The sequence below is a fragment of the Lithobates pipiens genome, unplaced genomic scaffold (genome assembly GCF_037356315.1).
Source record: "Lithobates pipiens isolate NorthernLeopardFrog02 unplaced genomic scaffold, aLitPip1_a1.2 Scaffold_8, whole genome shotgun sequence".
Classification (NCBI taxonomy): domain Eukaryota; kingdom Metazoa; phylum Chordata; class Amphibia; order Anura; family Ranidae; genus Lithobates; species Lithobates pipiens.
The window spans coordinates 12,960,334-12,985,882 of NW_027507903.1; the positions used below are offsets into that span (position 1 = coordinate 12,960,334).

General features: G+C 45.4%; 1 protein-coding gene across 1 annotated transcript in view; it reads left to right on the forward strand.

The window, feature by feature from the left end:
• Nucleotides 1-25,549, forward strand: part of LOC143961838 (cartilage intermediate layer protein 1-like) — a 148,108-nt gene that overhangs the window by 111,405 nt on the left and 11,154 nt on the right. Inside the window, exons 6-7 of the mRNA XM_077471170.1 lie at nucleotides 14,973-15,281; nucleotides 23,951-24,059. Coding sequence (XP_077327296.1) covers nucleotides 14,973-15,281; nucleotides 23,951-24,059 — 418 coding nt within the window. The remainder of the gene's footprint in view (nucleotides 1-14,972; nucleotides 15,282-23,950; nucleotides 24,060-25,549) is intronic.

A 25,549-nucleotide genomic window follows, 5' to 3' on the forward strand; every position in this document is an offset into this window, starting at 1 on the left:
GTCGACTGATATCATCCAGTCCCCCAGATACACTGACTGCTGGATGGTAAGCAGAGAATCCAACTTGAACTTCTCTTTGCGAATGAAGGAATTGAGATGGGTCAAATCTATTACCGGCCTCCATGTGCCGTTTTTCTTTTGAACCAGAAACAGAGGGGAATACATGCCCTCTCCACGTTCTTCTTCTGGAACGGGAACGGCTGCGCCTTGATCCAGTAAAGAGTTCACGTAGGTCAATAGGACTTGTTTCTTCTCTTTTGATTCTGGAAGATTTGTGGGAATAAATCTTAGCCTTGGGGTGCTGATAAAACCCCACTTGTGACCTGAGGAAACAGTTTTTACTGTCCAAAAATCCCGAATTGAGGCCGCCCAAACATGCCTGAAGTGGAGAAGACGAGCCCCCACCTGACAAGTTTGAGCGGGCCCAACTTCAAAAGGATTTCGCAGAATCCTGCTTGCCGGACGAACCCCCTTTTGAGGTATTTTTGAAAGAAGATTGCCTGGATCTCCATGACCTTGAGAATTCTCGACCAGGTCTATAGCTCCGCGCCTCCCTGGCACGATCAGGGCCTTGTCTTCTAGGAAATGGACGCCTTTGATGTTGAAGACGTCTGTCCTGGGGAAGAAACACAGATTTCCCACCTGTAGCCCGGGATATGGCAGTATCCAGCTTGTTACCAAACAAAGATGACCCCTCAAAAGGAATACGGCACCAGGCCTGTTTGGATGCTGGATCCGCCAGCCATGGACGGAGCCATAACGCACGGCGTGCTGAGACTGCTGCTAACATATCCCGAGATATCAGGCGGATGACATCAATAGATGCCTCCCCCAAAAAGGCAGACGCCATCCTGATTTCTTGAATAGGGGAGTCTTTGGCTGTCTCAACAGAAATACCCCTCAGGAATTCTTCTACAGAATCAGCCTAGGATTCTATGGCCTTGGATACCGCTGCCATTGCAAGCACTGGTTTGCAAGCCATTCCAGAAGTCAGGTATATCCTTTTAAGGTCTGAATCGATCCGCCTTTCCAAAGGATCTTTAAAAGATACCGTATCCTCTAAGGGTAGGGTTACATATCTCACCAAACGCATGAGCGCTGCATCCACCAGTGGTGCTGACTCCAGGTGCTTCACATCCTCTTCTTTAAAAGGGTATAACTTCAGGATTTTTGACTGCATGGAACCCTTTTTATCCATCTTGCTCCATTCCTCGGTAATAATGTCACCCAACTCTGAAAGGAAAGGAAAATATTGTCGCTCCTTATTGAGCTGTTTAAAGAACTTTCTCTGCTTTGGTGGGGAAGTAATAGGGTCTTCCCACTTCAGAGCCTCTCTCACTGCTTTGACCAATGAAGGCACCAGTCCATAGTCAAATCCTAAACCAGGATCCTCACAGTCAGATTCACTGTCTGAGATGGGAGCAGATAGGCGACTTGGTTGAGAGGATTCCCATGTCTCCTGCAATAGGTTCTCTCCAGTTGGAGGAGCCAATAATTCTGACGGGGATTCACACAGCTGTAGAGCGTCCCTCTCCTGCAGAGACTCCTTCACAACCCATCTTACTATTGACTCCAAACGCTGGTCTGCACCATCCCTTTCATCTGCAGCTTTGGAGAAGCAATGATCGCATAAGGATTTGTCTGATGGAACAGGCATCCTGCACCCCCAGCATGATTTTTCCGTATGCTTGCTGGAGTGAGCAGCAGGGGGGTGAGAATAATTCTTATCACGCTGTTCAGACCTTGACCTATGCTGGCTAGATCTTGAGGAGGATTTATGGCGGTGTGATCTTGATGATCCACTGCGTCTAGAGGTGATAGGCTGTGGATCAGACCCAGAAGGGCTGTAAAGATAAAACAGACAGAGAGAGAAAAAGATACACAGTCAATCCTACCTATGCCAAAAACTCTCTCCATTATATAGAAAACATGAATGCTAGCATCCTACCTAACATGAGCGGGCTGGCCACTAGGAGGCAGTAAGGCGTCCATATCCCAAAATAAACCACAGTTTAAGAAACACTGCAACCAAAGAGAAAAATAAAAATAAATATTTTTTTTTTAAATAAGCATTTCCCCAGCCTAGGGGACCTGCTCTTACCTTAAACCGCCGCACTGACAGCCCCGGGAAGTCGCTGCGACCACTGCAAACATTCCCAGGGTTCTGACAGCTTCCAAAGCCTTTTAAATCTGGCGCCCGTGACGTCATAGCCGACGTCAGACGCGAGGCGCTCGCGCGCATGCGCGGGAACCAAGCCTCGGTCTTACACTGGGTTTGCACAGGTGCAGAACGCCTGCATAACCCGGAAGTAGGAGAGAGGTTTGCTGGAACGCGGAAGCGAACGCAAACGGCATGGAGGAGACCGCTAGACAAACAAGAGGAGAAATACACACAAATACAATGCTGCCATGGATAGACAAAAGGCTCACCACTCCACCAACAATCACCTGGCCGAACGGACTGGAACACACACGCCGCACCTCCAAGCAGATAATGGTCACCCATAGCAACGGGATACAGACCGTGCGCACTCAGGTAGGAAATCCTTTCTTCAGCGCTACTCTGCAAATACACTCCATACCCTGCTTAACAGTCAGGGCCTATCGGAGGAAAAATTCTCAGTCAATCAGCCAATCGATCGTCGTGAAGTTTTGTTTCCAGGAAAGAAACCATCTGGTCCTACTGGGGAGGACAAAAAAGGAACACTGATAGTAGCCGGGAGCAAAGATTTATGGGAGTTGGGTCCTATTGGGTAATTGTGGAGGCGGGGCTACCCACACGTATGCTGCCATGGAGCCTTTCAGGAAAATGTTTTTAAATCAGTGCCCATAATATAATTAGCATAAATTGCATACCCCTTATATATAAATCACATAAATTGTCAGTATTAAAAAAAAAAAAATAAAAAAAAAAAATTAGTCAGTATTAAAAAAATAAAAATAAAAAAAAAAATTAGTCAGTATTAAAAAAAAATTAATAATAAACTGACACACCCCCAAATTAGTTGTAATGAATGAACAGAAAAACCCAACAAAAAAAAGTATTGAATTAAAGAAAAAAACTGAAAAAAATCCCAGAAATAATGTCCAAAGAGCAGTGTTGATTCTTCCAAAGTGAAAATATGGAGTTAACACCCACAATGTTCTGTGTTAAAGAAAATCCAAACAATCCTCCACCAGTGAGAAGAGGGGCCGCTTACCAGAATTATAGATCTCAGTGTCATTAGTATTTAAATGAATAGAGGTGTGTATATATCACAGGGTGGTGTCTGTGGATACACTAAAAGAAAATTTAAACAAATGCCACGTCCTGGTTATCACTTTACAAATATAGACTTTTTCAGGAAATGGGGAGTTGGGAAGAAAAAAGAAAAAATATATAGATAAAAGAACCTTCATATAAAAGACCTCAAAAGAAAAATGTGGGTTCAGTTGGACTTTTTAGGCATAAAGAGAGTTGTAAAAAACAACCGATATATTCAAGAGAGGTTATCTCTATTTATTATCAAAGCAAATTACGTATAAAATATAAACAGTCAAAATTAAAAATACAAATACAAAAAAGTTTTTTCCTCCTTATACATACACATTTAAGACCTAGTTGATATCCTATCAAAGGTAATACACTCAAAATTTCCAAAAAGGAAAACAAAAATACATATTTATATAAATATAAAATAGAGGATATCAAATATATAGTTGAAGCTTAAACGTGTTCTGGTGCTCTACATGTTTCGCGTCTAATGAATAACGCTTCTTCAGGAGCTGATAACAGTATTATTCCTTCGTAGGTGTGTCCCAGACAGGGAAACCAAGCCAAAGAAAGGGACAGAAAAGTTGACGAAGTTTCAAAAAACCATTTTTTCAAAAGAAAAAGGGGAAGGGGGGAGGAAGGGAAGAAAAATTAAAAAATAATTGATGATATAGATTTAATCGATGGGATCACTTCAACGTTGTGCTGAGCCCTAGGGCTTCAAGCATACGGTTTTGGTGAAGATTGTAGTATGTGGGTGGCCAAGAGGCGTATGATGGTAGATACTCTGGGTATCCCCTGAGCTAATAGACAGCGGCCATAATACGTACAAATGATAAGCACCATAGGGGTGAACAGGCTAAATAGACTGCCTGTGTGGTTCCCCCTTGTTTCTCCCTCTTCACCCAGCAGCAATTTGGTTTCGCTATTTCACTGGAAGGGATCAATACATTTAAAGCTCAGGGGATACCCAGAGTATCTACCATCATACGCCTCTTGGCCACCCACATACTACAATCTTCACCAAAACCGTATGCTTGAAGCCCTAGGGCTCAACACAACGTTGAAGTGATCCCATCGATTAAATCTATATCATCAATTATTTTTTAATTTTTCTTCCCTTCCTCCCCCCTTCCCCTTTTTCTTTTGAAAAAATGTTTTTTTGAAACTTCGTCAACTTTTCTGTCCCTTTCTTTGGCTTGGTTTCCCTGTCTGGGACACACCTACGAAGGAATAATACTGTTATCAGCTCCTGAAGAAGCGTTATTCATTAGACGCGAAACATGTAGAGCACCAGAACACGTTTAAGCTTCAACTATATATTTGATATCCTCTATTTTATATTTATATAAATATGTATTTTTGTTTTCCTTTTTGGAAATTTTGAGTGTATTACCTTTGATAGGATATCAACTAGGTCTTAAATGTGTATGTATAAGGAGGAAAAAACTTTTTTGTATTTGTATTTTTAATTTTGACTGTTCTATCACATAAAATCCCAAATTCCCCATCAGTGTCCCCAGTAGAATTTTGTCCATTATCAGTGTCCCCAGCAGAGTTTTCCCCATCAGTGTCCCCAGCAGAGTCTCCTGTACATTTATGTCTGCAGAGTTATGCCCATTTGCCTCTTGCTTGTTGTCACTGTTTGAGCCAACTTCAGCTCTCCTGCACCTCCCGATGGGGAAAATTCTGCTGGGGACACTAATGGGGACAACTCTGCTGGGGACACTGATAATGGACAAAATTCTGCTGGGGGCACTGATAATGGACAAAATTCTGCTGGGGGCACTGATAATGGACAAAATTCTGCTGGGGGCACTGATAATGGACAAAATTCTGCTGGGGACACTGATGGGGAAAACTCTGGGGGGTGGGGGGACACTGATGAGGAAAACTATGATGGGGACACTAATGGGGAAAACTCTGCTGGGGACACTGATACTGGAAAAAATTCTGCTGGGGACACTGATAATGGACAAAATTTTGCTGGAAACACTGATAATGGACAAAATTCTGTAGGCGACACTGATGGGGAAAACTCTGCTGGTGACACTGATAATGAAAAAAAATCTGCTGGGGACACTGATAATGGACAAAATTCTGCTGGGGACATTGATAATGGACAAAGGTCTGCTGGGGACACTGATGGGGAAAACTCTGCTGGGGACACTGACAGGGAAAACTCTGCTGGGGAAACTGATAATGGACAAAATTCTGCTGGGGACATTGATAATGGACAAAGGTCTGCTGGGGACACTGATGAGGGAAAACTCTGCTGGGGACACTGACAGGGAAAACTCTGCTGGGGACACTGATGAGGGAAAACTCTGCTGGGGACACTGATGAGGGAAAACTCTGCTGGGGACACTGATGGGGAAAACTCTGCTGGGGATACTGATAATGGGGACAACTCTGATGGGGACACTGATGATGGGAATGATGGTTCATACATTTGTACATAACTGATTTTTTTCGGCCCCCGAATACTTGTAAAATCTACAATGTGGCCCTCGTTTAAAAAAAGTTTGGAGACCCCTGCGATCAGGGCAGGACCTACCATTGTGCTTGACTGGGCTCAAGCCCATGGGCACCACCCAATAGGGGGCCCCGCCAAGATACATAGCCGTGTGTGCTCAGCTCGGCTCCTCTCACGCCCAGTCCCTGTGTTATATCCATCATAGGGCGTGATAGTGAGCCGAGTACACTCGGCTACTCTTGGTTCTGCTTGGGACTGCAAGAGGACCCGAGAGCCGCCGAGATGCACAGGACTCTGTATCTTGGCGGTGCCATTTTTAAACTTCAAGACTGCAATGACACTGGGGCAAATGACAAGGCCACACTGACACTGCAGATGGATGGGCAAGGCTGCAGATGGACACGAATAAGACTGTATTGATGTGCATTTTACATTTTTTTTTTTTAAGTTTTTTCCTTAAACTTCCCTCCTAAACGTGGGGTGCGTGTTATACGCTGATAAATACAGTAATGTATAGAAAATAGGGCCGAAAGTGACTCAAGCCCAGGGGCCCCCACCACCCTAAGTCCTGCCCTGCCTGCGATAGACTAACATAAACTGGCACATAATTGTGAAGTGGAAGGAAAATGATAAATGGTTTTCAATTGCCTTTAATGTGTGGAACCAATGGCCTTCAGAAGTCACCTAATTAGTAAACAGAGTCCACCTGTGTGTCATTTAATCTCAGTATAAATACAGCTGTTCTGTGAAGCCCTCATAGGTTTGTTAGAGAACATTCGTGAACAAACAGCATCATGAAGGCAAAGCAACACACCAGATAGGTCAGGGATAAAGTTGTAGAAAAGTTTAAAGCAGGGTTAGGTTGTAAAAAAATATCCCAAGCTTTGAACATCTCACGGAGCTCTGTTCAATCCATCATCCGAAAATGGAAAAAGTATGGCACGACTGCAAACCTACCAAGACATGGCCATTCACCTAAATCGGCAGGCTAGCATTAACCAGAGAAGCAGCCAAGAGGTCCATGGTAACTCTGGAGGAGCTGCAGAGATCCACAGCTCAGGTGGGAGAATCTGTCCACAGGACAACTATTAGTTGTGCTCTCCACAAATCTGACCTTTATGGAAGAGTGGCAAGAAGAAAGCCATTGTTGAAAGAAAGCCATAAGAAGTCCTGTTTGCAGTTTGCAAAAAAAGCCACGTGGGGGACACAGCAAACATGTGGAAGAAGGTGCTCTGGTGAGATGGGACCAAAATTGAACTTTTTGGCCTAAAAGAAAAACATATCATCCCCACTGTGAAAATGGGATTTTTATATACAGCTTACCTGTAAAATCCTTTTCTTGAGAGTACATCACGGGACACAGGAGCTTCATTACATAGTGGGTTATATAGGCACCTCTGGTGATTGGACACTGGTTGACCCTAATTAAGGAGAATTCCTCCCCTATATAACCCCTCCCATCCGGGAGGCACCTCAGTTTTGTAGCAAAGCAATAAGAACCACGTAAAACCCAAGAGGGGCGGGAGCCCTGTGTCCCGTGATGTACTCTCAAGAAAAGGATTTTACAGGTAAGCTGTATATAAAAATCCCATTTTCTTGATCATACATCACGGGACACAGGAGCTTCATTACATAGTGGGATGTCCCAAAGCAATGCTCAGGTTGAGGGGAGGGAGACACAGATCATAAGCATAGACCGCCAGGGACCTGAGGACCTAAACTGCAGCCTGCAGTACACTGCGCCCGAAGGCGATATCCTCTTGCCCTCTGACATCCACCTGATAGAATCTGGTGAATGTGTGGATTGATGACCAAGTCGCAGCCTTACAGATCTGAGCCAGGGAGGCCTGGTGATGCACTGCCCAAGAAGCACTGATAGCCCTAGTAGAGTGCGCTTTCACCTGAAAAGGAGGAATCTTCCCCTTTAAGCTATAGGCCTGAGAAATAACCTGTCTGATCCATCTCGAGAGAGTGGACTTTGACGCTGCCTGACCCCTTCTAGGGCCTTCTGGCAGAATAAATAAGCAGTCAGTTTTTCTTATCTGAGCAGTTGCTTGAAGATAAAGACTGATTGCTCTAACCACATCTAAAGTGTGTAAGGATTCTTCCTCTATGGACTGAGGATTTGGAAAAAAGGATGGTAGGATTATATCTTGATTCAGATGAAAACCTGAAACCACCTTAGGTAGAAAGGACCTGTTGGGACGCATAACCACCCGGTCCTTATGGATAATTAAATAGGGCTCTTTGCAAGAAAGAGCTGCCAATTCTGATACCCTTCTAGCCGTGGATATGGCTACTAGGAAGACTAGCTTCTTTGTCAAGAGGACTAACGAAGCAAGATGCAAAGGTTCAAATGGTTGGGCTACTAAGGCCGAGAGAACCAAATTCAGATCCCATGGGCATACCGGAGGTCTGACTGGCGGTCTCATCCGCATAGCCCCCTGGATAAAGGCCCGTATCAGGGAATGTGATGCAAGCGGTCTTTGAAAAAAGACCGACAGGGCCGAAATCTGCACCTTGATGGTGCTTATGGCCAGATTCAATTCAAGGCCTGATTGGAGAAAGGCCAAGATTCTGTTAATGACATACCTTCTGGGATGCCATCTCCTGGGTTCACACCAGGAAACATATGCCCTCCAGATCTTGTAATAGATACGCCTGGAGGCCGGCTTTCTGGCATTGACCAGAGTGGAAAGGACTGGCCCCGAAAGACCACGGTCTTTTAAAATGTGGGTCTCAGCAGCCAGACCGTCAAATTCAGACTGCGTAAAGCAGGATGGTAAATTGGGCCCTGCGAGAGCAGATCCGGCCGGAGGGGGAGGGTCCATGGCCTGCCCACTGCTAGATTCATGATTTCTGCGAACCATGGTCGCCTGGGCCAAGCCGGGGCCACTAGAAGGACCGACTTCGCCTCCCTCTTGACCCTTCCCAGGAACCGTGACAGTAGTGGGTTCGGGGGGAAGGCATAGATCAGATTGTACTGATTCCAGGGAACCGTCAGAGCATCTGACCCCTGAGCAAGTGCATCTCTTGTCCTTGACACAAAGTTGTCCAGTTTCCTGTTGAATCTGGACGCAAAAAGATCCACGTCTGGAGTGCCCCATTTGTAACATATGTCTCGAAACACATCGGGGTGCAGAGCCCATTCTCCTGGGCACAACTGCTGGCGGCTGAGATAATCCGCCTGCCAATTCTCCACACCTGGGATGAAGACTGCAGAGAGGCACGGAACATGCTCTTCTGCCCAGACAAGTATGCGATTCACCTCGTTTTGGGCCACCAGACTTCTGGTACCGCCCTGGTGATTGATATAAGCCACCGCGGTGGCATTGTCGGACTGAATCCGAACCGGGAAGCCTCGCAGTCTGTGAGACCACTCTCTGAGTGCCATGTAAACTGCCCGAATCTCTAGGATATTTATGGGCAACAGACTTTCGGTCGCAGACCATTTTCCCTGCGAGCATGTTCCCTCTAATACGGCTCCCCAGCCTGTCAGGCTGGCATCCGTTGTGACAATCTTCCATGAGAGGGGAAGAAATGTTTTGCCCTTTAGCAAACTTCTGGTTTGTAACCACCAAACAAGACTCTTGCGTGCCCGGGGGGATAAACGCATAGGAAGATCCAGGGATTGGGGCTTCCTGTTCCAAATCGCAAGGATGCATCTTTGCAGGGGCCTTGAGTGGAACTGGGCAAATGGGACGGCCTCGAATGAGGCGACCATCTTTCCCAATAGTCTCATACATAAACGAATAGAGGGAGATCTTCTGCCCAGAACTAGGCGCACCAGATCTCCAATGGCCAAGGCCTTTGGCCCTGGGAGGAACACCCTGCCCTGAGCGGTGTCGATAATCCAACCTGGTGGTCGGTTGCAGAGACGACTTTTCTAGGTTTATAATCCAACCTAGGCGGCCCAGATGTTCCAGCGTTTTGGTGACGCTGCGACTTAGGCTCGTTATAGTTCTCTCTACGAGAAGCAAGTCGTCTAGGTAAGCCATGACGGCTATGCCCTGAACTCTTAAGGTTGCTAAGAGAGGGTCTAGAATCTTCGTGAAGACTCGGGGGGCCGTGGCTAGGCCGAATGGCAGGGCCACAAATTGAAAGTGGCGTTGCTCTACCGCGAACCTTAGGAACTTCTGGTGCGCGGGAAATATTGGCACATGGAGATATGCATCTCTGATATCTATTGATGCCATGAATTCTCCCCCTTGCAGGGAGGAAACCACAGTGCGTATAGACTGCATCCGGAAGGTCTGGATGTGTAGAAACCGATTCAAGTCTCTCAGATCCAAGATAGGTCTGACACTTCCGTTTGGTTTTGGGACGGTGAAGAGATTCGAATAAAAACCTGAACCCTGATCTTTCGGGCTCACTTCTACTATCACACCTTGGGATAGTAACTGATCTAAGGCCAGGAGTAGCGATTTCCGCTCTATTGGATCCTTGGGGATCCTTGACCTTAGAAAACGAAAGGGTGGAATCTTCTGAAATTCTAGCCTGTAGCCCAGAGATACCGAAGAGATCACCCATTTGTCCTGAATCTCCTCCCGCCAGGCGCCTGCAAACTGCAGGAGCCTTCCCCCCACTCGGCCGAGCGGGGGCGCCCCTTCACAAGGAGGTCTTGGAGGTTTGCTTGGCAGGCTTCCGCCCCCAAGTCTTTTTCTGTCCCTGGGCTCGGCCCTGAGGCTTTCTAGCAGCGGAGGGCTGGGAAGGCCGTCGCCACTGTTTAGAGCTTGACGCTTCGGGAGAAAGAGTACGCCTGAATGAAGGACGCTTACTCTTCTTGACTGGAAGGAGTGTAGATTTACCTCCTGAGATATTTTGGATGAATTTATCTAGTTCTTCTCCAAACAAACGTTCCCCTTTAAATGGGAACCCAGCCAAATGCTTTTTGCATGACATCTCAGCGGCCCAATTTTTTAGCCATAGAGCCCTACGCATGTGTACCAACATAAGGGACAAACGGGATGCTTGTTGGACAGAATCCAAAATCGCATCAATTATGAAACATAAGATGTGAGGCATCTCTGCATATTTCACTACTTCCTCGCTGGGGAGGAGTTCAAACATTTGTTTGACCTGTTCCTTAAGGAACTGACACAATCCTACGGCTGCGACTGTAGGTTGCACCACAGCGCCGGCCATGGAAAAGGAGGCTTTTAACAAGGTTTCCAGCCTTTTGTCAGCTGGATCCTTAAATACCTGCGCATTATCCAAAGGACAAGTTAGGTTTTTATTCACACAAGAGATCGCCGCATCAACAGATGGGGCCCCCCATTTCTCGGTGAAACTTTCCTCCACGGGATAATTCATAGAAAACCTCTTGGGAGGAGTAAACAGTTTATCGGGATGTCCCCAGTCCTCATACATCAAGTCAGCCATTAAAGGATGAATTGGGAAGGAACAAGCAGTCTGTGGGGCTTTCCTGACTCCCAGGGAAGAGACAGAGGATATAGCGACTTCAGCAGGCGGCATTCTGAACGTGGTACGCACCAATTCAGTGTAATACTGCACCTGCTTTCTGAGTGCCTGGGAGGAGGGGACTAGCTCCTCATCCTCTGACTGATCCGACTGCTCATGATCCCTTTCTAAAGATAGGGATCTCTCCTCATTTTCAGAGCAACTGTCTGAGAGAGGGATTTCAGCAGAGGGAGGGGATCTACCCCTTTTTCTGCTATCTTTTAGGGAAGCAGAAATAAAATTCATTATCCTCCCTTCAAAACTCTCCAATGAAGCCCTAAGGGAGTCCTCAGTGACATAGACCGGGGCTGCGACATTAGGAGAGGCTGCAAAGCCTGAAAGGGGCACTGACTCGTCTTGAGATGCAGGCTCCACTCTTGCAGAGGGGGATGGTAACCTGCATGCACCCTTGGAACCCCTGGACCTAGGCGGTGATTTGCCAGTGCTTTTGTTACCTGCCCCTGAAACCCTCTTACGAGGAGACATAGTACTGGGCTACAAAGCAGAGTTACTAATGTAAAATGCAATCACTTATTTGTGCTTAAAGTCTCACAATAAATCAATATTAGCTTAACTGCACAATATGATGCCGAGTAGGTGTCTTAGGGTTTGCCTGGATCCAATCCCACGGATGCTTACAGCCCACAGCTCCTGTGCCTCACCTTACAGTCCCCTGACGCTCTGGGCTTTTAAATCGGCCGTTTTGCCGCCGCAGGAATTGCTGTGTTCAGACCAATTCCAGCCTTCACCCATCACGGCGGGTATTGTTAGCCAACCTTCAGGCGTATCTGGGGTTCTTACGAAAAGATCCTCCTACCTGGGCCTTGTAAAAAACTCTGCCAGAAACTTACGGGCGCCCTGAGTCAACAGTACCCCAAGTCTGGTTGTCCCAGAGTCCAGTCTTCCAATGGAGAGGACTTACAGGCAAAACCTCGTGTCTTCGGCAAACGAGGCCCGGGTACCATACCATCTTGGGAGTCAAATATCGGCCCGAGGTATGGATCCGGTTTGTTGTAGCCCTTCGGCCCTCGCCGGGACCCGCATAGAGCTAAGTTTTACGTGACCATCGACCAGACACTGGCGAAAAAACTGAGGTGCCTCCCGGATGGGAGGGGTTATATAGGGGAGGAATTCTCCTTAATTAGGGTCAACCAGTGTCCAATCACCAGAGGTGCCTATATAACCCACTATGTAATGAAGCTCCTGTGTCCCGTGATGTATGATCAAGAAATAGTGGTGGCAGCATCATGTTGTGGGGATGGTTTTCTTCAGCAGGGACAGGGAAGCTGGTCAGAGTTGATGGGAAGATGGATGGAGCCAAATACAGGGCAATCTTAGAAGAAAACCTGTTAGAATTGGCTCCACCCGACACGTTTCTCCGCAAGAGGCGTCAACTGGGAAAGGAGCCTTCGTCAAGCGTGTGAGATCTTTATCATTTTAGATCATATCTGTTCAGTAAGAGGCGTGTATTTTATGTGGTGGATGTTTTCCTCTAAAGCACCACTTTCTTGTCCTGTCCAAGACACGTTTTAACACTGTATATTCACTTTAAGAATTAAGCCTTCGTTTAGGGTTTGCACACAAGAAAAAAAAAATTTCTGAGTTGTCACTAACTTAATGGAGTTTATTTTTGTAGTTTATACTGTTACATTTTTTTTTGGATCACACTTTTATATTGAATCGCTGTTATGATTGATTTGTATTCACTGTTGTTGTATTGTTGATACACATATTGGTATATGAGGGGAACGCTCCAGTTTATTTTTCTTTATTTTATGTTGAGCTTTGTGTTTGTACTTCACTGGGTTGCAGCTTTCTTTATTTGCAGAGTTGCAAATTATCTCAATTAACCACTTAAGGACCAGGCGTATTTTTCAAACTTGTTGTTTACAAGATAAAATCCGATTTGTTTTGCTAGAAAATTACTTAGAACCTCCAAACATTATATATTTTTAATGCCGCCTTACACACGATCAGATTGTCCGGCGTACTTAGTCCGCCGAAACGCATTTCAGCGGACAATTCGATCGTGTGTGGGCTTCAGCGGACTCTTCCAGCGTGAAGTCCGGCGGACTAAGAAAGTATTTTTGCACTCCAATCTTCCCATCGGACTTGGGTTTCAGCGGACAATACGTTCGTCAGTATGCTAGTCCGGCGGACTAAGAATGACGCATGCTCAGAAGCAAGTACGAAAAAGGAAGCTATTGGCTACTGGCTATTGAACTTCCTTTTTCTAGTCCCGTCGTACGTGCTGTACGTCATCGCACTAACAAACGCCGGACTTTCTGTGTGTCCGTGTGTGGCCAAATCCGTTCGGTAGAAAGTCCGCCGGATTATCCGCCGGATTGTATGTCGGACTAAGTACGCCAGACAATTCGCTCGTGTGTACGCGGCATTAGACACCCTAGAGAATAAAATGGCGGTCATTGCAATACTTTATGTCACACCGTATTTGTGTAGCGGTCTTACAAGTGAAATTTTTGGGGAAAAAATACACTTTTTTGAATAAAAAAAATAAGACAGCAGTAAAGTTAGCTCAATTTTTTTTCTATATTGTGAATGATACTGTTATGCCTAGTAAACTGATACGCAACATGTCGTGCTTCAAAAATTGCACCCGCTCGTGGAATGGCGACAAACTTTGACCCTTAGAAATCTCCGTAGGCAACGTTTAAAAACGTCTACAGGTTACCAGTCTGGAGTTACAGAGGAGGTCTTTTGCTAGAATTATTGCTCTCACTCTAAAGATCATGGCCATACCTCACATGTGTCGTTTGAACACTGTTTTCAGATGCGGATGTGACTTACGTCTTTTTTAGCTTCTGCGTGCGAGCTCGGCAGGGCGGGGCGCTTGAATTTTTTTTTTTCTTATTTATTTTACACTGTCTTTTTATTTAGGTCACTTTTATTTCTATTACAAGGAATGGAAGCATCCTTGTAAGCATAGACAAAAAGCATGACAGGACCTCTTCAATGTGAGAGCTGGGGTCAAAAAGACCTCAAATTTCACATTTACACTTAAAAGCAATTAAAAACAAATGCACTTTAAGACCATTGGGCGGAAGTGACGTTTGACGTCGCCTCAGTCATCCAATGGTATGGAGCCAAACGGGGGCCATCTTTCCCTCACTCGACTCCATGCCTCGGGGGGGAAAGAACCCGATCGTCTCCACCGCTACCGACGGCTCTGGCAAGCGGCGGAGACCACCGGGGGGGGAGGGGGCCCCTCTCCCGCCCCCGAAGTGACGTTTGACGTCGCCTCAGTCATCCAATGGTATGGAGCCAAACGGGGGCCATCTTTCCCTCACTCGACTCCATGCCTCAGGGGGGAAAGAACCGGGCCCCTCTCCCGCCCTCGATTGTTGAATGTGGTAATGTCTGTTTACTGGGGTATGTGGAACCAGGGGGGACATACGATCAAAAGGAACATTATATCATTAGATATGAAGGGCCTAGAGGCGATTCAGTTCGCATTGTGCGCTATACAAGTATTTCATTCATTCATTCATTATTAGAGTGTGGTGCAATATCCGTGACACCGATAAAAGTTATCTTGTGGCGAATCCGCTGCAGAGACCGCTTTTATCTGAAAGCGGACCGCCCGCAGTTTAAAAAGATATCTGCTGCCATAACCCCGGAAAATTAACATCAAACAGACGACGTATAACGACGGCGGGCGGTCCGTAAGTAGTTAATCGCTTTTATTGAGAAGGGGTGGGATAAGCGCAGGATATTTGTGAACTGTACTAATGTGTAATTTATTATTTCTCTTGTACTGAACAGAATGCAATATAAGCTGTCCTGTTGGTAAAGCGAGTGCTGACTGCAGTGTCTGTGAATGCAAAAACCAAGTATTGTACGGCACAGTAACACTTCCAGATGGAGTTCCTGCTGCGGGTGCCAACGTCTATATCATCTCTAAAAAACCCAAACTGAAAGCTATATCAGACTCCCAGGGGAAGTTCCGAGTGGTGGGATTGTGTCCTGACAGCACACTACAGCTGAAAATGGAAAAATATTCTGTGGTCAACGTGAAGATACCCAAGAGTAACAGCACCTCCTCCTCTATGGTCATCACATTGAAGAGGAAAGGTAAGCTTGCTCCTCTTGTCGATATCCTGGGTATGAACCCTCAGTGGTTGCCAGATGGGAACTAATGGAGCCCTGAAAGTTTTCCATCAGTGGTCCTCAACCTCAGTCCTCAAGTACCCCAACGGGCCAGGTTTTCAGGTTTTTCCTTTACTTTGCACAGCTGCGTGACATGGTATTGATAAGAGCTATTTTATCTAAGGGAAGTTTCCAAAACATGGCCCATTGGGGGATACTTGGGGACTGAGGTTGAGAACCACCGAGCTGGAGTATGCTTTGTAGAATGAATTACTTTGTTGATCATTTTTAGAGATATCACCTCATCAGTCGTACAAATCTTTGTAAATAGTGGTATCTCCATTCCAGAGCTTGATTTTTTTCAATACAGTGCAGCTTTGAAAACAATGTTCTGTTTTTATCGGCACACTATTTTTTGGGCCAAGTAGCAACTCCGTCTCTCTACTTGTGCTTCGTGATCTGCCATTGTCAGTAACAACTGACCGGAATGCTGCTGTCATCTTCTGCAACAAGTATAATTGTCATGATGTGTTCACACATCACAGCTTTGATCTATGAGCAGTCAAGAAGGAGTTATATGGGTATAGCAATCAGGGCTGTCTTTAATATTGATTGGACCCTGGGCAAAACTTTTCTTGGGCCCCCCCCATGCAGTTTTGCTCTCCACCTGCTCTGAGACATACAATAAATAGCAGCTAGACTCAAAATCAGTTTACTGAATCAGATCAGGCAGCTATTGCGATTGGTTGCCAGAGATTACAGTGTATCATTACCGCTCACTGACTGGTTGCTAGAGGTTACAGCACATGATTTCTGCTCGTTGATTGGTTGCTAGAGATTACTGTGTATATGACCTCAGGGAGGCATGAAATACATATGGATGCTGCCGGCCGCCGCTATTTACATATGAATGCCGGTAATTTACATGTAAACACAGGGTCTGCCGGTGAGTCATCTGTACACAACAATAGGACAGAGCTGGATAGCATTAGTAACAAGACTTCACACTGAGATATTGGGACACAACACAGGACTAAAACCTCAAGGAATGAGGGAGTTTAAACTAGGATAGTTGGCACGTAGGAGGTAGCTGCTTTGGGCCCCACAACAATGGCAGTGCCCAGGGCAGCTGCCCCTTTTTCCCTGCCTTAAAAACGGCCCTGATAGCAATTAGAAATAAGATAAAGAAATAAATAAGATAAGAAATAAATAAGATAAGAAAGATTCCCAGAACTATGGGCTTGCACTTTTCGTAAGTGTGAGGAGTAGTAATAATGCCCCATTGTTGGCTTCACTGGAAGGAATAGGAACTACAGGTATCAGCTTACATGTTTCACACCAAGGTCGGGTGCTTACTCATAGTTCAAAAAACTGGTGTCCACAGACAGACATTTCTTATCAAAGAAATGTTATAATTTAAAGGAATTTTATCATTTAGATTAGACATTTTATTGTTAAACCCCACTACTTTCTCTAATGCCGCATACACACGACCAGCAAAAGACAGATGAGAGCTTTTCATCGGAAAATGCGACCGTGTGCAGGCTCCATCGGAATTTAGCTGGCCGAATTCCCCCTGGCAAAAATTTGAGAGCAAGTTCTCAATTTTTCAGACGGAAAAACTTTCTATCGGAAATTCCGATCGTGTGTATGCAATTTCCGACGCGCAAAAACTCGCGCATGCTCAGATTCAACTAGGAGATGGAAGCTATTGGCTACTGGGTGTTGAACTTCCTTTTTACTAGTCCCGTTGTACGTCACCGCGTTCGTGACGGTCGGAAATTTGGTGTGACCGTGTGTAGGCAAGACAGCTTGAGCGAAATCCCATCGGAATTCCGTTGGGAAAACCATCAGAGCCTTTTCCAGACAAAATTCCGATCGTGTGTACGCAGCATAAGGTATTATTTTTTTTATACTGTGATATGTACAACTTCTAAAATGTTTTTTGGATTAGAAAGTGGGTTTTACAAAAATGAATTGCCGGTTAGGGTGTCAATTGATAACCTTCACCTCATGTAATTATCTATTTACCAGTGTGTGTGTATATGTATATATATATTGTAATATTTGGGGGTTATTTTAGCTTAAAGGTAGAGCTTACCAGTGAGCTGGATCCACACCAGATGTCGTTTAAGGGCTCGTAGGCCCACTTTTATTAAAGAAAGAAAAGTCAGATAACAAAATAGTTGCCCACACAGGGGTTTCAGCTTTCCACAGCAGTAATGTATGTAGAACCAAAAATACCAAGCCACCTGGCTCTCTTTAGCAGCACTGCTGCTCAGACTTCTGCTGCAGCCCTCTTGGCTCTTTAACAGAGTTCCCGTACACCCAGTACCTCAGCACTCTTTAACAGCTTCTCTTTCAGCCCACAAGCTTGGACCCTCTGTCTACTCTGACAGACCGACCTGTGCAGACATGCACACTTCTTCTCCCTTACACGCCTGGACTCCTCGGGAGGGTGGAGCCCAGAACCATGGTGTTGGCTTTGTTTTAAGCCCAAGACCCACCTGTGCAATCATCCAGCCAGACTGCTGGCTGTTCCCAAAACCCGGTCCCAGGATTGGAGATTCCGTACTACCACATATCCCCCCCCCCTTTGTTTCGACCCAGAGGGCGGAACACCCAAGTTACTTTTGGCACCTCTGTGCCAGATACCATTTACAGAAGTACCCTCCTGTCCAACCTCGCTTCTCCTAATGGGGAACTCCACCCAATGCCTCCTTTGGTGTCTCCCTCTAAGCCTTACTGTCACTCTGCTATGAGCTTTGATGCGACCTTCCCAACTTTTCTTCCGAGTGCATTTCCACAAGCACTTCCTCTCCTGAAATCTTAATGGGTTCCCGTTGGTCTTCCTACCAACCCTTCTGCCTCCACGCTTCAGGTTCCCAGGTTTCCCCAAAACTCTCTCAGCAGTACTGTTCTGAGACTGTAGGGGGCCTATTTCTATAGTGTTTAGAACGGAAACCCACCTCTTATTTCTGGTACCTGACTCAGCAGTCACTAATTGATTACCAGGTTTACCTGTACCTTTGGACACCACATTATCATGTACCATTAACACATTATTTGGTTCATCATTGACAGACATATTCAAACCAACATTAGACCTCTCAATGTTGCACATATCACCAATGCCTTTTTTTTCAAAATTTGCTAGGGCAGAGTCTGCAAAGGGCACACATACCAGAGGGCCGCCATCACCCACAGGAACCTCACAGGATGCTACCTCCCCTGGGTTCACCCATTCTGCAGGCAGCTGTCCTACCACTTGACCCGTTCTGATGTCATCTGTATTTTTATCCACGCTCCTTGCCCATTCCCCTGTCCCGGGGACCTTATTAGGTTTGTCACCTAGACCAAGCACTGGACTGGGGACCCCAGTCTCTTTAACCACCTTTGTTTGAGCCCTGGTCAGGATCTCTGCTGCTTTCAGGTCCACACATCGCCCTTCCACCTCATGTGGTTTTTCTACTGGTGCAGTATACACGCCCTTCACCAACTGACCAGCACCACACTGGACCATAGCAGCAGAAATGCTTCCCATCTGGCTGTTAGGAGGTGTAACCACAGGCAATTTAGGCTTATTTTCAACTTCTCCAACGTCTGTCTCAAATATTTCTTCTGCACGTAGTCCAGCAGCATACGTAGCAGCAACTTTTAACAAAAGTAGCAAATTTAGGAATAAACCATTCCTGTCCTGTTTTGCTTTGCTCTGTACAGCCTGCCATACAGTGCTCCACCTAGTGGTACTGCGCAGTACCAGCCCATCAGACTGTGGAGGAAACACACTAGTATAGATTGGCTGTACATCCCAAAGTTCAAGCATCTCTTTTAATGCTTCAGTTATAAACCAGGCCCTTGACTCCAGACCTAAGTCCTTCCTGGGGACTTTCATGACACTGGGGATGCAGAGAGACTCACTTGCTGAGACTTGAAAAGTTGCAACGGTTAACAGAACCTCCTTCCGGCTGGAGGTAAACACAGCCTGGTGCTCCACCAGAGCGCTGCCAATTGCTGGACTCATACCCAACTTCTCAGGCTCAGCATCAGTGAACTGCTCCAGAACATTACCAGTGACGTCACGTTGACACTCCATGTCAACCTCAGTTGTGTGGGTCACGGACAATGTCTCTGCTGTGCCCTTATTTGGTTCATCCTGCTCACCAGGGTTAACTCCTGCAGCAGCCACCGTGCCCCCATGTACAGGCTGTTCTGCAGCCCCTCCTGCTGGCCCAGCAGAAACTGTGTCCACCTTATCTTTGTGCATAAAAGCCTTATCTATCAGGGAGATAAGATTTTTGCTCCAACTATCCCAATCTGTTGTATGTGCGCTCCCTTCTGCGGTACTCCTCAGCACCGATCCATCTGCCCAAGGAGACACATAAGAACAGACTGGCTTAGTTGCAGACTCATAACACCAGTCATTGTAAATCATGTCAGACTGTGGTAGCACAGGTTGCAATACACCATATTCACCACCTTTCTCTGCTTGCATTTCATAAGCCTCACACACGTTTGCATTTTTCACAGGTTGTGTTAATCCACCATTTACCTCCACATTTTTAGTACTAGCAGTTTGCACCAACACATTACTATTACACGGTACAGTTCCATTCTGTCCCACCAGAGTGACATCGCAGTTGTCCAGGGCAACCTCTGACTCCAATACATGAAGTTCCCTGGGGATTCCTGTGGACAACTGTGCTGTCTTACCACCAGTTGCTACAGGCAACGGCCCATTTTTGATAACCCCAGGTTCTTTCAGAGCAAAAGTTTTCCCAACAGCAGCAAACTTTTCATTAACAGTAACACTTATAGCATTTTTAGCATTTGTAGGCTGTCCTAGCCCATGGTCAACTTGAGCCTGATAGTCATTAGACACAACACTTTTAGACATCAACACAGGTTCTATTTGGACTTTAACCCTTGCATTCCCACTATATAGGGAAAAGTCATTCTCAAGTGCACATTCAGTGGCCCCACTAACTGGGGTCACTCTCACATCATCATGGACAGTCTCGTAACCAGTCCTTTTATACATGAAATCAGCAGTTCCAGCCATCATTTCATTAAAGACAGTCTTACCCACCGCAGTAGTTGGTGTCACCATCTTCATTTGAGTACGTCGTCTTATGCACCAGTCCTCTGCTGCACTTTTACTGGCCAACACCTCCTGGTGGCCATGGGATGAAACCACAGCAGGCATCTCCCACCGTTTAGCACCCCCTGCAGGCACAACAGGAAACTTCTTGTTGCTAGGGGTGACTGAAAACATATTTTCACCGGAATCTGGGCCTACAGACAAAACTTTCTCAGCAACATTATCTCCAGCCGTATTCCACAACCTAGGGCAAGAAAACATGCCATGCCCCAGCTGGCCACATTCCAGGCATGGTACTGGACGATTTTTTCCAAAAGCGATTCTCTCCTGGCGATTTCCAGCTGGCCGGAATGCACAGGCCTCTTTGTGGGGACGCTGAACCAAACCTCTACTGCAGCTCCTTTCAGGCATGAATTTCACTCCGGTTGCCATGGGAGACCGCACTCTCCCAGCAGAACTTTGCTGGCTCTCTCCAACATGAAAAATTGGCTCCTCCTTAAGCTGCTTTCCACGATCCTTATTAGATATAGCCCATGGTACAGAGACAGCCCGACTGGCTTCCTCTGCGTTGCTATGGGAAACCACTCTCATCCTCAGCCTTTGATCAGCCTCTCTCCTTGCATATCGCATGGGCTTCTCTCTGCTGGATCCCATCTCATGCTGTGACACATTCACATCTTTCACAATAGCTGTGGTTTTAACTGCAGCAGCTTTGCCAGAGGCAACAACAGCCCTCTTCCAGTTATGGACATCCAGCGGCTTTCCCCTTGCACTGAGGGTTGGCTTCCTTTCCTCTGTAGCTTGGTCCAGTGCTGCTAAATGCCGCTTGCACCAATCCACTGCAGATTCAAATGCTGGTGGACTCTCCATAACAGCAGTCACCTGTGCACTCATTGCACCAGGGTTGCTAGGGACAACCCCAGCCATTTTTCTCCTTGATAAACTCTGATCAGGTATGTATGGGGCTCGTTCAGGCGGTAACAACCCCTCCAACCACAGAGCTCTGTCTCTCATTTCAGCAAACCTGGCTTCTTTTAAGAGCTTTGACCGCCCCATACTTAGAGACTCCAGAACAACTTTAAACAGTCCAGCAAAATGAAAGTGTCTCTTTTAAAGCAAGTTGCTTTTCTCTTCATGCAAGCTTTTCTCACCTGCACATTGCACACACTGATTATGCTGTCTCATGCACACAAACACAGTTCATAGCAAGAGAAAAAAAAAAATTTGACTTTTCATTCACAGGTACACCACCTGCAACACGCAATGCCTTTTGCCTGGCTGCACTTCCACACACAGCCAATAGTTCCTGACTTGAACTTACTGTAGAGCAAGGACCCGGATTCCACCGTCTTCTGCCCGCGTTCTCCACCACTTGTAATATTTGGGGGTTATTTTAGCTTAAAGGTAGAGCTTACCAGTGAGCTGGATCCACACCAGATGTCGTTTAAGGGCTCGTAGGCCCACTTTTATTAAAGAAAGAAAAGTCAGATAACAAAATAGTTGCCCACACAGGGGTTTCAGCTTTCCACAGCAGTAATGTATGTAGAACCAAAAATACCAAGCCACCTGGCTCTCTTTAGCAGCACTGCTGCTCAGACTTCTGCTGCAGCCCTCTTGGCTCTTTAACAGAGTTCCCGTACACCCAGTACCTCAGCACTCTTTAACAGCTTCTCTTTCAGCCCACAAGCTTGGACCCTCTGTCTACTCTGACAGACCGACCTGTGCAGACATGCACACTTCTTCTCCCTTACACGCCTGGACTCCTCGGGAGGGTGGAGCCCAGAACCATGGTGTTGGCTTTGTTTTAAGCCCAAGACCCACCTGTGCAATCATCCAGCCAGACTGCTGGCTGTTCCCAAAACCCGGTCCCAGGATTGGAGATTCCGTACTACCACAATATATATATATATATATATATATATATATGTGTATATGTATATATATATATATATATATATATATATATATGTATGTACATACATATATATATATATATATATATATATATATGTATGTACATACATATATATATATATATATATATATATATATATATATATATTTATATATATTTATATATATATATATATATATATGTACATATATATATATATATATATATATATATATACATATACACATATATATATATATATATATATATGTACATATATATATATATATATATATATACCTGTCTGTAGACACCATTTTTTTGAGCTATGAGTAAGCACCCAGACCTTGGTGTGAAACATGTAAGCTGATACCTATAGTTCCCCTTCGTATCCGGCACTTGAATAAAGAAATTGCACAGGAGTGCGGCCGTCCAGCCTTCTTTTCTTTTAAGTATCTGTTTGCATACAGGGCTTTCACCCTCCATGTGGGATAGAGGTTTTTTGGAGAAGCAGGGTAAGGCCGCGTACACACGGGCGGATTGTCTGCCCAACTAAGTTCGGCAGACAATCCGACAGACAGTCCGTTCAAAATTTGCATGAACGGACTTGACCACACACGATGAGCAGACAGTCCGCTGAAAGCGTGCGCGATGACGTGTACAGCATGTACGACGGGACTAGAAAAACGACGTCCTATACACTGCAATGCAACCTTCAGCCGTGTAAACCCTTTCTGAGCATGCACCATACTTAGTCCATCCAACTTGCCTACACACGAGCGGACTGTCCGCTGAAACCAAGTTTGGACGGACAAAACCAAGTTTGAACGGACTGTCTTACGGAAATTCCGTAAGACTTTGTTTGTCAGACTGTCCGCTGAAAAAGTCCGCTGAAGCCCACACACGAGCGGATTGTCCGCTGAAACACGGTTCAGCGGACTAAGTTGGACAGACAATCCGCCCGTGTGTACGCGGCCTAAGAGGAACTTGTGGATTATGACAGAGCTCTGAACAGCGGCACTCCAATGCTAAAACTATGCTTTATTCAAATAATATTTAGGACACAGCAAATGACATCAGAGCGAAAGATGCTAACAGCAGGGTAAGAGGAACTGCCCTAGAGCGATGTACATCTACAACTGGAGACCACACACTTCATTACATTTGCCTTTGGGTCTGGTGCTCCACCAACACTTTCTCATTCACGTTCATGTGTGTAAATTTCATCTTGAGCTACTGAGCTCTGTAAACTATAGTCTTCTCTCAGAAAAAGATGATTTATAGCTCAACCTGCCGATTGCCCATGAAAACACAAAATATATTTTTTAACTGATTTTTTGTTTACTCTAGACCGCAATGCAAAACCACTATACATACTTTACCTATTACTGGCTGCTGGTTCTTTATTAACAAGCTGTTTAATGTTAATGTTTTATATATAAAAATAAAAGAACACATATACTTTATAGTTGGATAGGGGTGAAAATCTGATTGCCCTAGTGTGTGGGCAATGCTATTGATACAGATATGTTGTTGGCATTTCAACTATGTTGATGTAACCCCTATTGGATGTACTGTATGATTATTATTCTTGTTTTTCTTTTTCTTTTTCTTTTTTTCTTTTTTAAATACATGCTTTACATTTTTTCCCTCTCTCAGAAAAACCTTATATCGTGGAGAACCCAGAGACCAAAGTCAGAAGAGTGGGTCAAAGTGTGACCTTCTGCTGTAACGCTGTAGGTGAACCAGCCATAGAACAGTACCTGTGGTGAGTAACGTTAAAGAAACCTTTCGATACATTTAACAGTAAATGTTTTCGCTTTTCATAATTTCCTGTAAGTAGTGACCTAAACATTGAACATACACACCTATACAAATACAATAGATGTGGGATTTTACTGGTTGGATTTTGGAAGACAATTCTAACTACACTATATTACCAAAAGTATTGGGATACCTACCTTTACACACACATCAACTTTAACCACTTGCTGACCGCCGCACACCGATATATACGTCGGCACAATGGCAGCGGTGGGCAAATGGGCGTACATGTACATCCCCTTTTAGAGCCGGAGATAGCAGGCGCGTGCCCGCCGCGTACAGCGTGACTGCGCCCGCGGTTGAGTCCGCCGGTCTCCCAGCTATCATGTCACGGAGCCTCAGAACGGGGAAGTGCCTATGTAAAGAAGGCATTTCCGTGTTCTGGCTTGTGTCATGACAGAGATCACCGCTCCCTGTCATCGGGAGCACTGATCGATGTCATGTGACTTGAAGCTCATCCCCCCCACAGTTAGAATCCCTCCCTAGGACACACTTAACCCCTTCATCGCCCCTTAGTGCTTAACCTCTTCACTGCCAGTGTCATTTACTCAGTAATCAGTGCAGTTTTATAGCACTGATTGCTGTATAAATGACAATGGTCCCAAAATAGTGTCAAAAGTGTCCGTTGTGTCCGCCATAATGTCGCAGTCCTGATAAAAATCTCAGATCGCCGCCATTACTAATAAAAAAAAAGCCATAAAACTATCCCCTATTTTGTAGACGCTATAACTTTTGCGCAAACCAATCAATAAACGTTTATCGTGATTTTTTTACCAAAAATATGTAGAAGAATACATATCGGCCTAAACTGAGGGGAAAAAAATGTATATATATTTTTGGGGGATATTTATTATAGCAAAAAGTATAAAATAATGTTTTTTGTTTTTCAAAATTGACGCTTTATTTTTGTTTATAGTACAAAAAATAAAAACCGCAGAGGTGATCAAATACCACCAAAAGAAAGCTCTATTTGTGGGAAGAAATGGACGTCAATTGTGTTTGGGACTTCGCACAACTGCGCAATTACCAGTTAAAGTGACGCAGTGCCAAATCGCAAAAAGTGCTCTAGTCAGGATAGGGGGTAAAATCTTCTGGGGCTGAAGTGGTTAATGGCATCCCAGTCTTAGTCCGTAGAGTTCAATATTGAGTTGGCCGACCCTTTGCAGTTATAATAGCTGTCCACAAGGTTTAGCAGTGTGTCTATGGGAATGTTTGACCATTCTTCTAGAAGCGCATTTGTGAGGTCAGGCACTGATGTTGGATGAGAAGGCCTGGCTCACAGACTCCATTCTAATTCATCCCATAAGTGTTCTACCGGGTTGAGATCAGGACTCTGTGCAGGCCAGTTAAGTTCCTCCACCAAAAACTCAGTCATACATGTCTTTATGGACCTTGCTTTGTGTACTTTTAAGGGGAACCCTGTGCTCAAATAAA